Genomic DNA, 16,078 nt, shown 5'->3' on the forward strand with positions numbered 1-16,078 from the left:
AAATATGATAAAAATTAACAAACATGATTGAAACTGGACTAAAACTGAGACTAAATTTTAAAATGGTGGCTAAAATTAACACTACACCCAAGAGAAGAGTTTGTCAGAATTTGGGAGTTAAGAGGATGGAACGGCCTGCCACAAGTCCTGACCTGAAACCCATTAAACACAGATGCTTATTTTATTTATTTACTTATTCACGGAATTGTTTACCTGCATCTTTTTAATAATTTATTGGTGTAAAGTTTATTTACTTGTATACTTACTTAAAATTTTAGTTTTGTTCTTGTTTTACGTATCTTTACTGCATGACCAATTTCTGTTCCATGTACAGCACTTTGTATACAGCAATGCTTGTTTTAACGTGCGTTATAAATAAAGTTGAGTTGAGTACTTTTTGTCCAATGTTTAAAAATCACCTTTGCCATCTTCTCCGTTGACACTCTCACTGCTGCCTCCTGGTGTGCTGCAACGATAGACTCCTCGTCCCCTGTCAGTCAAACCTGCTGGCCAAATAAGACGATCTCAGTTCATTTAGACAAACAGGTGTGATCATGAATAAGACTCAAGCAACAACAATAACCACAGCGTGGCAAGAATGCAGGGATAGGTGTGTGACCGTGTGCATGATTAGTTCAAGCATAGCATTGAGAATCCTCACTGATTATGGTTGGCCTTAACTAGTATGAATTGAATCATCAGTCATTTGGCCCAAACGTCTTGATTCCAGTTGGCTTGGAATGGCACAAGAAGAGCAAATTGATCATCTACTTATGGCGCAGACAGAGTGGAGGCCAAAACTAATAATCATACATTGGCTGCATTTTGTGTAAATGAGTGAGAATATTCCAGTTGGAACTGCCATGAGAAAATGACAATACAGAAGACAGCAAAGGTGTGGACTCGAGTCATGAATTTGCCGACTTTAGACTCGACTTGACAAAATGTTAAAAGACTTGCAACTCGACTTGGACTTGACCAACAATGACTTGTGACTTCACTCGGACTTGAGCCCTTTGACTTGACTTGGTGCTTCTTCCACCAAAACAAACATATTAAACCTCTCGGTGTGTGTGTACGCGCGTGTGCGAACTGGGCTGACACAGTGCCGTCATTCAGAAATGTCAGGGAAGCCGCAAAGGCGCAAACACACGCTGAGGCAAACTTCAACGTCAAAATAAAGCTGACCAAATAATACATTGACACCAATGCAACAGCCTCGGCGGATTTTACTTTGAAGTCTGCCTGCACGGTGGCATGAACACTTGACTACTCCCCTTTGACATTTTGGCTTGCATTATCGACGTTTTTATTGAAATGACACTTTTTACCACCATTATCATAATGCCAACCCGAAAGTATATTAAATAGCGAATTTAGGACGCGAACAAACCGCAAGTTAATTACACCGTCATTGTGTATGATACGGTACAAGTCTCCGGCGTCCGTGGCTTGTTAGCGTTAGCATTGAGTGCCTGGCTAGCAACTGTAGTTTGACAGCTGTTGCTTGGCCCTTGCTTTTATTATTGTTTAAAATACTGTAGACCTATGCTACTTTGTAATCCACTCTGCCTGTTTAAACCAACGGAATGTGCCTTAAATTGCACTTAGATGTAAGGTCGCAAATTTACAAGTTTTTTTCTCTCGCAAAGTTGCCATTTGCTATTTTTTTTCCCCTCAGAATATTGCCGCTACTCTATTGAAAAATATTTATACATGGCGCTAATATGCCATCGTAGCCACACAAGCAAGCAAGAAAAAAAAAAGAAGAGCAAATACTAAACCGAAAGGATCGAGCCAATATTCAAACCCATAACCTTCGACAACATCTCTGCAGATACAGACAGTGACAACATTGGTGCCATCATGATAAAACGTGAATAGTATTTGTAGCTAACGGCCATATGAGAGGCTAACTGAGGCTAAAGCCCCTGGCTTGCACGTTGGTGTCTGTTCACAGCTAACAGACAAGAGCTGTTTAGCAAAGAGCTGACAGGTAATAAGTGAGCAGGTGCCAGTTGTCGCGGTAACATTTCTTGTGCCGATTGCGTTCAAGACAAATGACTGCAGCAAGCGACAACAACTGATCCAATGTGACTGAAAGAGAAGTGATCTTATTAGCAAGCGCGACTCCTCATTTCAGAGAACACTTTGCAAGTCATAAGCACATAAATAACATTCAGGCAGATACAAATACTTTTTAAAGAGGGGGAATGTGTGCAAGCTTGCTGCGCTGTGGAAACACTGACACATGCTCACCTCTCATACACACACAACTTACTAGTATTACTGGCTGCCCATAACTGCAACAGGCAACCCTTATGCGGGTGTTATGTGATTCATGAAATATGCATGCATGCTTTAAATCTTTGTGGGAAAGGCTGAAAGTCAATCATGACTGATGATGAGGATGATGTTTATGGTTTAATAGATGAAGAGGAAGATGAGGGCATTAGAACACTCCACTGGCCGAGATGGACTGGCTAGTGACGACCTCTGCTGTGATGTCAGTGGACGACCAGAATCGGAGTCGTCTGCTGAGAGAGAGGTAGGGACGTGAGGGGGGGTCGGAGGTGGGAGAGGGGGATGGAAGAAGTTTATCTTGGCTTTTGCTGCGGAAAAAACAAAAGCGTTTCGGGACAGGAGGAGCTGAGGGGGAGAAAATTGGAGAAAGAGAGAGAGACAGAAGAGGAAAAAATGATCAAACAACAGTGAGTACATGAAAAGAAAGATATTGAATTTGTAATGAATGTTAAAACTTAATGAGATGGCATGCAAGTTAACCCATTAGAAGTACACAAGAAAGCAGTAATGTTAAAGAGGAAAGAATATGGGAATTCTGGTTTTAATTAGGACCCGTCCGACTAATCGGCCGCTGATTATAATCGGATTATAATCGGCTTGATTATCATCGTCCTTCAAACATCGCCAAAACAATCAGCCAACAGGGCCAAATGGCCGATTATCTTTCCCCTTAAAACGTTACCGAAAAAAACGGAAGTTTCCGACGCTGTGAAAGTACACCATTTTGTTTGCGAAGCTTTAGCAACTAGCAAGTGTGTAGCGTGTTATTCTGGTTATTCTGTTGTCCCTAAGCGTCCTTTAAGCTGTTTAATGACACCTCAGTTGGAGTTAACTGTAAAACAAAACACATGACGTTAAGAATTACATCCACTGTATATTTAAATGCAAAACATGCTTTGTTTATAAAACATCGCTAGCGTAGCGCTAATGCTAAAATCAAAGGGGAGATCACATTCCAATGCTAACAGGAAGTTAGCATCAACTTCGGGAGTGTTTTTCCTTCAAATAAATATTCACGCACAAATACTGTGGGAGCACATACCCACAGTTAAGATAACACTTTGCAAAGGCTCAAATTCTTGGTGATGTTATGAGTTATTTTTTAATAATCACAACTTTAAGTGTGTTCAACATGGATGCACGGTACCACACTGCCCCCAAGAGGCCCCCCCCAAAAAATATTTTATGTATGCATTAAATATATATTTTTAAATAATCAGCATAAGAAGAAAAATCGGTATCAGCCTCAAAAAAGTGCATATAGGTCAGGCCCTAGTATGAATTGCTTGTATCCAAATAGTTGGGTGTGTGAAATTAAAACAACCACTTTTAGAGCAGCAGTGATTCCAACCAGAGATTTCAAAGTAGATGTCAAGTGTGGTGTATTTTTTTTTTAAATCCTAGACCAGCTATGATAACTTTATTTTTAAAAAACGTGAAAAAAAAAAAAAAACATATGTCTCCTTTAAATTAAATCATGCAGAGTAGACTGAAAGATTAGTAATGGTATCATGCATAAGAACCACTAAATATAGCACTTTTAAGTAGGGCTGTTTGATTATGAAGAAAATATTAATCATGATTATTTTGGCAATAATTGAAATCAAAATTATTTTTTGGTACAAAACAAGAACATTTTTAAACGTAATAATGTTAAGACAAATACAATTATTTGAAACACTATTATTTTTTATTTATTTAATTGGTTATTTTAAAATTTCAAAAAGGTGCAAATGTATACATTTAAACAACTAAAAATTTGTATTGACTCATTCAAACCCAAAAACGTGTAAATACCTTTTTTAATACTTTGCCCCTTGAATCCCCAAAACATATTTATAATTTTTTTTTGTTTTTCTATGCAAGAGCATACAGAAGGCTTTGGTGTAGCCTCTGACCTGAAGAGGTTGCTTAAAGCAATGGTAGTTATTACAAAAATAAATAAATAAAATAATCAGCCAGCAGTTGGCAGCAGAGTATAAGAGATCAGCCAGAGCCATGTTGCAACAAGCTCTTTTTCCTAGTGTTTTCAACAGGTTTGTGAATAATGATGAAACTTAGCTATATTCTAATGCTAAAACGAAAACACATACATTTTTTTCTTGATGGAAGAAGAGACTCTATTCTTTCTTTTGGTAGGTTTCATATTTTTATAGAAATAGAACACAATATATTCTGTGGGCCTTGCAAAATCAGTCAAAATCCAGTAAAACAGCCGGGAGCGAAGGGGGTTGCTTCAGTCAAAATGGCTGCCAGTGAATGAGTTAATCTTTTTTTTTTTTTACAATTATGCTGATTTTGTAATTGTGGAGTGTAATAATTGAAATTGTAATTGAATTTCGATTAACTGCACAGCCCTACTTTTAAGTGAACAGACATCAAACAGAAAAAGTAAAAAAATCCTAATGCACATACACTACTGTTCAAAAGTTTGGGGTCACCAAGAAATCTCCTTATTTTTGAAAAAGAAAAGCACTTTTTTAATGACTATAACTTTAAACTAATCAGAAAGACACTTTATTAGATCTTTAGTAGTGTTTATTAGAATCGATTAATCAACTAATCAGATTTATTTTAATTTTGCATAAAAATAATTTTTTTCCCTGATCACTCTATTAACCAGTGATTGGTGTTTATTTCGTACTTCGTATTCGTGTAGTTATTAATAAAAAAGGGGAATTGATGTTATACTATGTTGCCGGTTTGGTCATTGTTTTCCAAAGTAAAAACAGATGTTTGCAAATGTCTTATTTTGATTAAACACAGAAGATGATCAGTCTTCTTTCATGAAGGACTATAGAAATCGGTGAACAATTACTGGTGGTGGGCTGAAATCAGAGGATTTGGACAACTTTCAATAAAAAATGGCTCCAAATGAGTACTCGATTATTAAAATAGTTGTCAATTAATTAGATAATTCATTACATGTCGATTACTCGATTCATATTGACAGCTCTACACTTTATACATAGTTAATGTGGTAAATGACTATTCTAGCTGCAAATGGCAGTTTTTTGGGTGCAATATCTAACGAGGCCCATTTTCAGCAACAATCACGCCAGTGTTCTAAAGGTACAAGATGTTTGCTCATTGCATCAGAAGGCTAATAATTATTCGAAAACCTTAGTGCTATCATGTTAGCACGGGCTATTCCATGCAAGAAATTGCTGAGAAACACAGAATTGCCTGAGTGACCCCCAAACTTTTCAACGGTAGTGTATATGTAAGTACACACACCATTTTGACACTATATGAAATGAGAATACATGACACAATTTGGGAAAGGCCCCTCAGTTCTAGGCCTCGATGTTATTAGGATTTCAATTTTGGCTTCTCAGAATCATGAAAGCAGTATTATTTTTAAAAAAAGAAGAAGATGAAAGTGCCGAATGATGGGACAACGCGTGTATGCAAGTTCCTGTGTTGTGAATGCACCCTGAATGTTGTTTGCAGCAAGTATGTGACGACAGGCCTGTCTCGATAAGAAATTTTGCTTGGCGATAAATTGCCCCCGGAATTATTGCGATAAACGATAATATTGTGGTGTTCATATAATTTTCAAAGAATTCCCACACATGAGTAGTTGCGTTCGGCTTTGATACCAGCTCCATTTGTCCACATTATTTCCAAATGATGGCTGTCTCTTATACTCTGGGACCCTCACGCTGAATCTGATGCGCCAAATGTGCTGCTGTTGTGCCGGGATGGGGGAGGTTCGTATCCTCTGCCGCGGGATCTTATGACTTTTACCACATAAAAGTGGTGATTTTTCGAAAATGATCCTTGTTTCTAACCATAACCATAACCCTAACCTTAAATTTAAAAAAAATGTGGAAGAAAAATGAAAAAAACATTAACATTCATCTGCCATTTGAGCTTTTTCTATGTATGCTGAGATTTCCTACTGCGTGCGTGGTCATTGAACGCACCTAGAGTCCATTGCAGAAAGCAATTTTGTTTATCTGCGATAAATTTTATTTTTCTTGTTACAAAACCTTGTTTCGAAAACTCAAAATCACACGTGTCGTCTTCATGCGATTATTGAAAAACATGCGTACCTGTGGCAGGGGATATAATTTTGTGTGTGTGTGTGTATGTGTGTGTGTGTGTGGGGGGGGTAACTAACTACTTTGGTGTGCCACAGCACTGCCTCCAAGAGTGTGTGTCAACTTTGTCAAGATGATTCACTCCTCAATACGCAAAGCACGGTTTAGGAGTTAGTCGAGACAGGAAAGTTAACTTATCACCTACCCAGTCTTTGGCATAACCCGTATCTCACTGAGCAGCACAGGAATGCGAGGGTGTGTGCACGTAGCGAGTGTTACTTTTTCGGCAGGTTTCGAAGCACAAGCAATGAATAAAAACAACACCGATAGCTGTGGCGCGCTGCTAGCAATAATGCTACATGCCGATTAGCAGCGCGACTGTCGCGGCTCACAAATGAAAATATCTTGTGGGACAAATACGAACCAAAATGTTTAAACTGGTTTTAAAAGCCGCTTTACGGGCTCCGGGTGGCGGAGTGGTGCCGTGGGTGCAGGCGGCGTGGGTTCACTTACCGGGAGACCATGTTTGTGTGTGTGCGTGAGTGAGTGAATAGAAAGAAGAAAAAAAAGCTGTGACTGAAAGAGTGAAGCAACGGATCAGCGCATATGTTGACACGTATGTAAACAAAAAGAATTATCGCGTCCGGCAAAGTTATTGAGCTAATTTTTTTTATTATCGTGCAATTAATTGATTTATTGCATATTGCGACAGCCCTATGTGACGATAAACGAGAGCAGAAAATATGAGCCAGTTTAGCCAACTTCTTTGACCGCCGACCACAAACATTCCCACACACTTTCACACAATTTCCTCTTTGTATAATTGTAATAATGCATGTCCCGGTACTAAGAATGTATTAGCAATAAAATATTCATAAAGCAGGTTACACTGATCACACAAACTCATTATTCTTACAATCCAGATTACTAAAGGGGAAGTCAACCTTAAACATTTCTTAAAAATAATATGTTACATGTGACCTCACTAGTCTAAACATGACAATTGTTGACATTATTAACATTTTTATTGGTTTATTTTATTTTTTACCTGTTTTACATTTCATTATAGATGTGTTGATGAAGGTGTAATTATGTTGACCTGATATAACCTGTGTGAGTAATGCTTTTGACATTCTTGCTATCTTTTCTACTGTTTTCCCAGAAATGAGAAAGTTAAAATGTTTCTATGTTTATCTAAGAAGTCTAGTTGCTGTTCATTAGAAATCCGGTTGTCAAAAGTTCAAGGACGATCTAGTTTACTGGGAAAATGCAAACTCATTCTGTGCGTCACGGGATGACAGAGGCGTTTCCTCATGTTTTGAATAAAGAGGCTGTGTGGGCAAAAAAAGACACACATTGGATGACACTGCTTGGGTGATGTCTAACTGTGTGACCAGAGATCTCTGTAATAAACCAACCTTGCAAGGACCCTCTCCACCAGAATCTCATCTTGCAATTATTTGAACACGCACACGATTACAATTAATGGTAATTCCTTCACATTCTAGTTAGATTTGTGGAATATGAGTTATGCAGCAAAATCCAGACGTTTTTATCCATCTCAAGGGACGGCCATTTTGCCACTTGCTGTCGACTGAAGATGACATCACAATTGCTCAGGGCTCAGGGAAAGACCAATCACAGCTCACCTGTTTTAATTTTTTTGGTGCTTTTTCTTTGTTTTGTTTTTTGAGAGAGCTGACCTGTTTTCTGAAGTTGAGCTGTGATGGGTTGTTACCCGAGACCTGAGCAACTGTGATGCAATCTTCAGTCGACGGCAAGTGGCAAAATGGCCGCCTTCTAATATTGGTAAAAACTGCTGAATTAGTCGTACACCACCAGGTGTTAGCGAGCTAGCTCCCTAGCTAGCTAGCACAAAGGGGGTAAAGCCAAACGGTGGCAGGGTTTTTACTTTACTTACAAATCCAGGTCCAGAAAGAATAAACCCTGCCATCGTTTGGCTTTAGCCCCAGGTGCTAGCTAGCTAGCTCCCATGGTGCTCGTTTAAATACTAGGGAGCTAGCTAGCTACTCCACAACCATTAAATATAAATTGAAAATATTCTGAATTGTCATAAAGTGCAATAAGTCAGGTCTATAAAAATAATTTTAAATTCAGGGAAAAAGCAACAACAATAATAATAATAATAATAATAAATACCCCCCCCCAACAAAAGTTGCCTTTAAAATTCTATTTTGTTGTTATTTTATGGGAAAAAAGAGATATTAAAAAACGCTCAAAAAGGAAAACCAATTTGATATTGATTATTAGATTTTTTTTAAACCCAGCCCTAATGAAAATGTGATCACAACATTTTGTACAAAGTTATGACGTTACGAATTGGCACACAATAATTTACTGCTGTACTTATTGCTTTTTCAAAAATTGTTTTACATTATGGTATATTTATGGTCATGTTTTGTATTGCATTGCATGTACACATCTCAATACACTTAATATGCTAAATAAATATGTGTATGTGTTCTTGTTTTTGTTACATGGTGGGGCCAATATTTCGGGATTTCACCACGTTGTGGGGCCCCACCCGTCCCCGTGGCTGTGCCCACAAAGATAGTAAAACAAACGTGTGTGTATGAATGTGTGTATGTGTGTGTGTGTGTGTGTGTACCTCGGCTAATGGGCGTCAATGCTGGACTCTGGAGGCCAAGGCTGGGGCTGTTGCTGTGGTTATGTTTACTGTGGGTGTGGCCATTGTCTTGGGAGTCACTTCCTGTCCTCTGAGGGCCTGGGGGTGGCGTTTCTGGGGGGAGCAAGGGAGGGAGTGCAGGTAGGGGGATGTCGGGAGCACTCTTTGTCCATTCTCTTTCCTGGGATCCTTCCTTGTCTTGGTCGCCACCTCGCTCCCTGCTGCTCTCCTTCCTTGGTTTGATGAGTTTAGCTAAAGCTTTGGCGCCAGACCACTGACTCCTCCTGAGAACACACAGAATAGTGTGAATCACAACCTTTCATTTTCCATACATTTTCCGTAACCACTTAACAACTCATTTGATCCCAAAAACGTATCGATACGTTGTATTTTAAATATTACCAGTGTCTCAAAAATGAATTTATACGTGTTTTTTTTTATGTTTTTTTTTTATGCTAGAGCATATAGAAGGCTTTGATGAAGCCTCTGAATTGAAGAGAATGCTTGAAACAATGGTAGTTATTTCAAAAAACCGGCCAACAGGTAGCAGCAGAGTATAAGAGATCAACCACGGCCATGTTGCAAAAAAGCTCTTCTGTTACTTTTTATTGGTTTTAGTTATTTAAAAAATGCTTGTTTTTTAGTTAGTTTTAGTATTAGTTTACGTTTAAAAAAATAAAGTGTATTATATGCAATATTTAATAAACACTATGATAAAATGAAAAAAGTAACGCATTTCTTACCTAGTGTTGCATTTTGGCTGAGTTAAATGAAAAAGCGACATCATCTGAAGGTGCTTTTCTATTGATGACATCACTTCTGCGTGGCACACTTTTAAACGTCCTTATTCCGATTAACATCGAAATAAATATACTTAAAATCACAAAGTCAACTGCAAAGGCTCATGTATTAAATTATTTGCTAACCACTAAAATTATGGCTATTTTCACGATAATTATAGTTAGTTTTGTAAACGTAAAATATAGTTCCAGTTAGTTTTTTTTTTTTTTTTTTTTTTTAAAGCATTTTTGTTTTTAGTTTATTTTGGGAACAAAAATGTTTTTGGAATTTTAGTTTTAGTTATTTCGTTAGTTTTCGTGAACTGAAATAACCTTGGTTGTCAGTCACTCACAAGGCATATGTTTAAAACAATTCAAACTCCAGCTCAACAGAACTTTATTTTTATCTTTCACATTACAAATTCTACTTGACACCTTTGATTAGCAATAGGACAGGATTTTCCAAAAATGGAAATCTGTTAAGATGCAAAGCCTGGTTGAAATGGCCAATTTAGCTCAAATACAATGTGGCAAGAATTTTGAAAATTGGATGATTGGTTCCGGAGATATTGAGCTTTTCATGTAGGGGGGAGGCAGGTGATGAAAAATGTGGTTGTTCCTCAACATATCTCGACAAAAATGTACACATGTAAAGAAAAGGCTCATCAAGTCTGTAGTTATCATGGATTGATGAAAAATGTTTTGTTTGTTTTCTAAAGGGATGAACTTTATTTTAATTTATTGCAAAAGAAAAAATAGAACTTCGCTATTCAAAATCCTAACAATGTATTTTGAAAAATACAGAAAATCCGAAAATATCAGTGTGGGTTGCCATGGCAACAGGGATGGAATGACGTGATTTATATCTATATATGCCTGAAGGCACCCCCAAGAAGCTAGTCTTTCATCAACTTGACTACATCTTGAAGAAATGGTTGAAAATTCTCTCTTGCATTAAGAAAAGTAACACAACAGATGAGAATATTTAAAGCTGTTCTCTTGAATGGACAGCACAATATTTAGATGATGTAAAAGTTACTTTTGATAGTTTATGTAACGGACTAAGCTTGGTTTCATCAGGTCCGTCCATCTAAATGCAAAATGACATTGTTCTTAAAAAGATGAGAGCAAATATTTTGCCGAATGACATGAGCAAATTCATACAGGTTGATACTAGAGTTCACTTGTGGACCAACAGTCTCATAAACATCTTAGTTAATGGCACATATGTGTGCACATCACATTTTAAGTCTGATGTCGTCCCAAGTTCCTGTGGAAAACATCAAGTCATACATCTTCCTTTTTTCAAGACATAAAGTACTCACCGAAAATGTGTCAACATCGGCCCGTTAGGGGCGAAAGCTTCCGTGTTTCACCAAACGTGGACTTTTTTAAATTTTATTTAGCGAAGCCTCGGAAAAAGTACACGGACAGATTTTTTTTTCTTCGAGACTTCGTTCGCCTCATAAAGTACTTGTCCAAAATAAGGAAGCACACTCGCCGAAATGTTTTCAACTTTAACCTTAAGGCCTTTTTTGAGGAGAGCATTTGAAGTAGGCTGTGTTAATGTTGACCACAGTCATTAATTCATGGCCCCGAACTCCATTTGTCTTTCAAGACTGTCAGTATTTCCCAGTGATACTTGTCTGTCTCAAACTAGAGATGAGCAGGTGATTTAACTCTAGGCGATCAACTCTGTGAAATACCAACTCTACACACAATTTAATTCTGAAAACATTAAAATTACACTATGGGAGTTAAAATGAACTCCCACAATTTAAAAAAAAAAGTATATTTGTATCAGTTTCCATTTTTCAGAAATTAGCATTAGAATATAGCAAAGTTTCATTATTATTTACAAACCTGTTGAAAACACTGTCAAAAAGAACTTGTTGCAACATGGCCCTGGTTGATCTTATATTTAGCTGCCATCTGCTGGCTGTTTTTTGCAATAACGATCATTGCTTTAAGTCACCTCTTCAGGTTAGAAACTGCTTCAAAGCCTTATGTCTTGCATAATAAAAAAACACACATAAAAAGCGTATAAATATGTTTTTGGGAGCATGGCAATATTTAACATTTTTGGGAGCAAATGAGTTAAAAATAAAATGATTATTAAGTTAAGGGTATGAAAATGTATTGTATATACCTTCATTCTTATAATATTGAGAAGAATGCATGTTACATTTATTAACCTTGCTATGAGTGTTTACAGCTATACTGAGATGATAAATATTCAAATATGCTGTCTGTGGGAAGAATTGTGAAATCATCAGATTTAAAAACTACATATGTTGTTTTTTTTGGGGTGCAGATCTGTTTTTCCAAATCTATTAGTGTGTGTAAAGGCATTAACTTGGAGCACTTAGTAGGTTGCAGTGGTGGGAGTAAATCATTGTTTTGCAAGTCACAAGTAAGTCTCAAATCTTTGCCCTCAAGTCCCGAGTCAAGTCCCAAGTCAAGACTGACAAGTCTCAAGCAATTCACAAGTCCTACACTTTGAGTTTCAAGTCCTTTCGAGTCATTTTACAACAACAGTGTAGATCATATTATTTGGGGTGAGGTCAGGGACTCAGGGAGTGAACCCAGAGTGGTGCAACAGATTGCCGTGTTTGCAATGTGTTACCAGTGAGTTGACAGTCTCATTAACTATGCAGCTAGCAACAATAATTAGCCGATAAACAACTGACATTAGCTTATTTACTGTTCTTTGTGCAACTTCAGATGTTGGACGAAGTTTGAAGTTGTTGCCTTTTCGTCAGTGTTCTAATCTTGGACATACTGCAATTCATTTTTTGTTGACCACCTCATAGTTTTTGTACCCAAACAACTAGTGGTGCAACGGATCACAAAAGTAATGGATCGGATTGTTTAAAAAAAATAAATAAATAAATGAAATCAGATAAATAGAACTTTGTCTTAATTTATTTTATAAAAGGCTTTTGCGCCCATTAAATTTATATATATATAAAAACTCAAAATGTCTATGATGGCATGAACACAACTTTAAGTGCAATATAAGGCAAGATACATAAGCATTTTATACATGGTCCATGTATAAAATAACAAGGTATCCTGTAAGTTATGTTCCTAAAATCCAAATGGCAATTTCTAAAATAATTAGAAATGAAGGCAAAGTTCTATTTATTTATTTTTAAATAATGAAAAAAACATTGAAGTGCAATTTAAGGCACATTCCCTTTGTTTAAACAAGGAGAGTGGATTACAAAGTAGCATAGGGCCACAATAAGAAAAGCAAGCGAGCCAAGTAACAGCTGTCAAACGACTGTTGCTAGCCAGGCACTCGATGCTAACGCGAACAGTAAGCTACTAGTTACGAACGCCGGTGATTTGTACCATATCGTGCAATGACGGCGTAATTAACTTGCGGTTTCATTACTTCCTAAATTTGCTATTTAATATAATTATTATGATAATGGTGGTTGAAAATATGTAATTTCAATAAAAACTTTGATAATGCAAGCTAAAATGTTAAAGGGTAGCAGTTAAATTGGCGTTCACGCCACCATGCAGGCAGACTTCAAAGTAAAATCCACCAAGGCTTAATCTTTTTGTTTTGGTAGGAGAAGCAAGTCTTTTCAAGTCAAAGGGCTCAACTCCGAGTGAAGTCACAAGTCATTGTTGGTCAAGTCCAAGTCGAGTTGCAAATCTTTTAATATTTTGTCAAGTAGAGTCTAAAGTCGTCAAATTCATGACTCCATTTTGACTCGAGTCCAAGTCACATGACTCGAGTCCACACCTCTGATAGGTTGTCACTTTAGGAAGTTCCATCAAGTTGACGTGCATTAGATTACACGGGCCGTGCCACAACAAATATGGCGGACATGCTCATAACCACAAGTCCTGAAGGTGGAGTCCATGTACATGTCTAATCTATGCTTAAATAGCGATCACATTTTTAAATTATATAGTTTATAGTAAGATTATTCTCCGTAGTGAGTAATAATATCACCTATTGACATCTTAACTCATTCACTCCCAGCCATTTTCACTGAAGCAACCCCATTCACTCCTGGCTGTTTTACTGGATTTTGACAGATTTTGCAAGGCATGGAACCCACCAAAAGAAAGATGCGAGTCTCTTCTTTCATCAAGAAAAAAAGTATATTTCTATCTGTTTCCGTTTTGCAACAATTAGCATTAGAATATAGCTAAGTTTCATCATTATTCACAAACCTATTTAGAATTGTGAGTAATTGAGTTTTTTTTCAACATGGACCTGATTCATTTCCTTTGCTCTGTTGCCACGTGCTGGCCGTTTGCGTAACAAATAACTACAATTTTTTTCAACGGTTCTTTGCAGTTGAGAGGCTGCAACAAAGCCTTCTGTATGCTATCGCATTGAAGAAAAAAACATTGAAAAAATGTATAAATACGTCTTTGGGACACTTAACCCCTGGGCGTTATTTGTCCAATTTCTGTTTTTCTGTTTTTCATCAAAGAAAAAGCATTTGAAAAAAATACACTAGGGACCTGACATTTTACCAGGATTGTTTAAAAATGTAGAAGTTCAAATTGGCGCAATGCTGTTATTTATAACTATTACCAAACAGGAGGGAGAGATTCACACGAAGTTGTTGTAATAATGCCCGATTTTGGCTCATTGACTCCCATTATAAATCACAGTTTTTGATATGCTGTAAACCTGATGTGTTATAATGCATTTTCCGTGATTACTGATGCACTCGCTTCTTTGACGAGTCATTAACATGAAAATAGAGGAATTTGTGTGTTTAGAGTGTTAACACAAAAATCCACTAGGTGGCGCCAAAGGCTAATAAATGAATACAAAATGCATTCATAAAATAATTCTATTGTTATGACTTATGGACTTGTTTGAGCCTCTAATTATGTCATATGAAATATTCAAATTATTATTTTATTTTATATATATATATATATATATATATATATATATATATATATATATATATATACACAGCATAGTTAGTCTTGCTATTAGCATAATACTGCTATTGTTGTCCATAGGGGGCATTAAAAAAACAAAAAATAAAAACTATATATGTGTAGATAGGTCTGATGCCACTGAACATTTTGAGTGGTTGAAAGTGAAAAAAATATTCATAAATGACAAAGTTATCTCACTTCAAAGGAAATGCCGGATTTTGGCAAAATTACAAGAGTTTTGTGCTATTCAGAAAAATGCCATTGTGAAAAACTGGGCATGCATGAATAAATTTTATTGTTATGACTTATGACCTTGTTTGAGCCTCTAACTATGTCATATGAAATATTCAAATTAGTCTTTTATTTTATATATATATAGCATAGTTAGTCTTGCTATTAGCATAATACTGCTATTATTGTCCATAGGGGGCATTAAAAAAATAAAATAAAATAAAAACTATATATGTATAGATAGGTCTGATGCCACTGAACATTTTGAGCGGTTGAAAGTGAAAAAAATATTCATAAATGACTAAGTTATCTCACTTCAAAGGAAATGCCTGATTTTGGCAAAATTACAAGAGTTTTGAAAAATGCCATTGTGTAAAAACTGGGCATGCATAAAAAAATTCTATTGTTATGACTTATGACCTTGTTTGAGCCTCTAACTATGTCATATGAAATATTCAAATTAGTCTTTTATTTTATATATATATACAGCATAGTTAGTCTTGCTATTAGCATAATACTGCTATTATTGTCCATTGGGGGCATTAAAAAATAAAATAAAATAAAAACTATATATGTATAGATAGGTCTGATGCCACTGAACATTTTGAGCGGTTGAAAGTGAAAAAAATATTCATAAATGACTAAGTTATCACACTTCAAAAGGAAATGCCAGCTTTTGGCACAAATTACAAGAACTTAATCAAACTATAATAACGCCCAGGGGTTTTAAAACATTCAAAATAGAACTTATTTATACATTTTTGGGAGCAATTGAGTTAATTAGAACCCCAAAACGTATAAATAAGTTTTTTTAATACTTTGACTTGCACTCCCAAAATCATATTTATACGTGTTTTTTTGTTTTGTTTTTTAATGCTAGAGCTTACAGAAGGCTTTGATGCAGCTTGACCTGAAGAGGTCGCTTAAAGCAATAGTAGTTATTATAAAAAACGGCCAGCAGGTGGCAGCAGAGTATAAGAGATCAGCCAGGGTCATGTTGCAACAGAGCACCTTTTGCCAGTGTTTTCAACAGGTTTGTGAATAATGATGAAACTTAGCTAAATTTTAATGCTAATTGCTGCATTCATCTTCGGAGCTTCCTCCGTGACACTTGCTTATTCCATGTTTTTTTTTTTGAAAAA

At 36.5% G+C, this 16,078-nt stretch overlaps 1 protein-coding gene across 5 annotated transcripts in view; it reads right to left on the minus strand.

The window, feature by feature from the left end:
• ccdc88c (coiled-coil domain containing 88C) overlaps window positions 1–16,078 on the minus strand; it is a 76,516-nt gene that overhangs the window by 8,690 nt on the left and 51,748 nt on the right. For 2 of the 5 annotated variants that reach the window (XM_077565912.1, XM_077565827.1), the window contains exons 26-27: window positions 8,980–9,281; window positions 420–503 (exon numbers count right to left, since the gene is read on the minus strand). In XM_077565912.1, the coding sequence (XP_077422038.1) occupies window positions 420–503; window positions 8,980–9,281 (386 nt within the window). Of the gene's footprint in view, window positions 1–419; window positions 2,650–8,979; window positions 9,282–16,078 lie in introns of all 5 variants that reach the window. The other 3 variants (XR_013294176.1, XR_013294171.1, XR_013294165.1) reach the window with 3 other exon arrangements.

The sequence above is a fragment of the Vanacampus margaritifer genome, chromosome 1, assembly GCF_051991255.1.
Source record: "Vanacampus margaritifer isolate UIUO_Vmar chromosome 1, RoL_Vmar_1.0, whole genome shotgun sequence".
Taxonomy (NCBI): Eukaryota; Metazoa; Chordata; class Actinopteri; order Syngnathiformes; family Syngnathidae; genus Vanacampus; species Vanacampus margaritifer.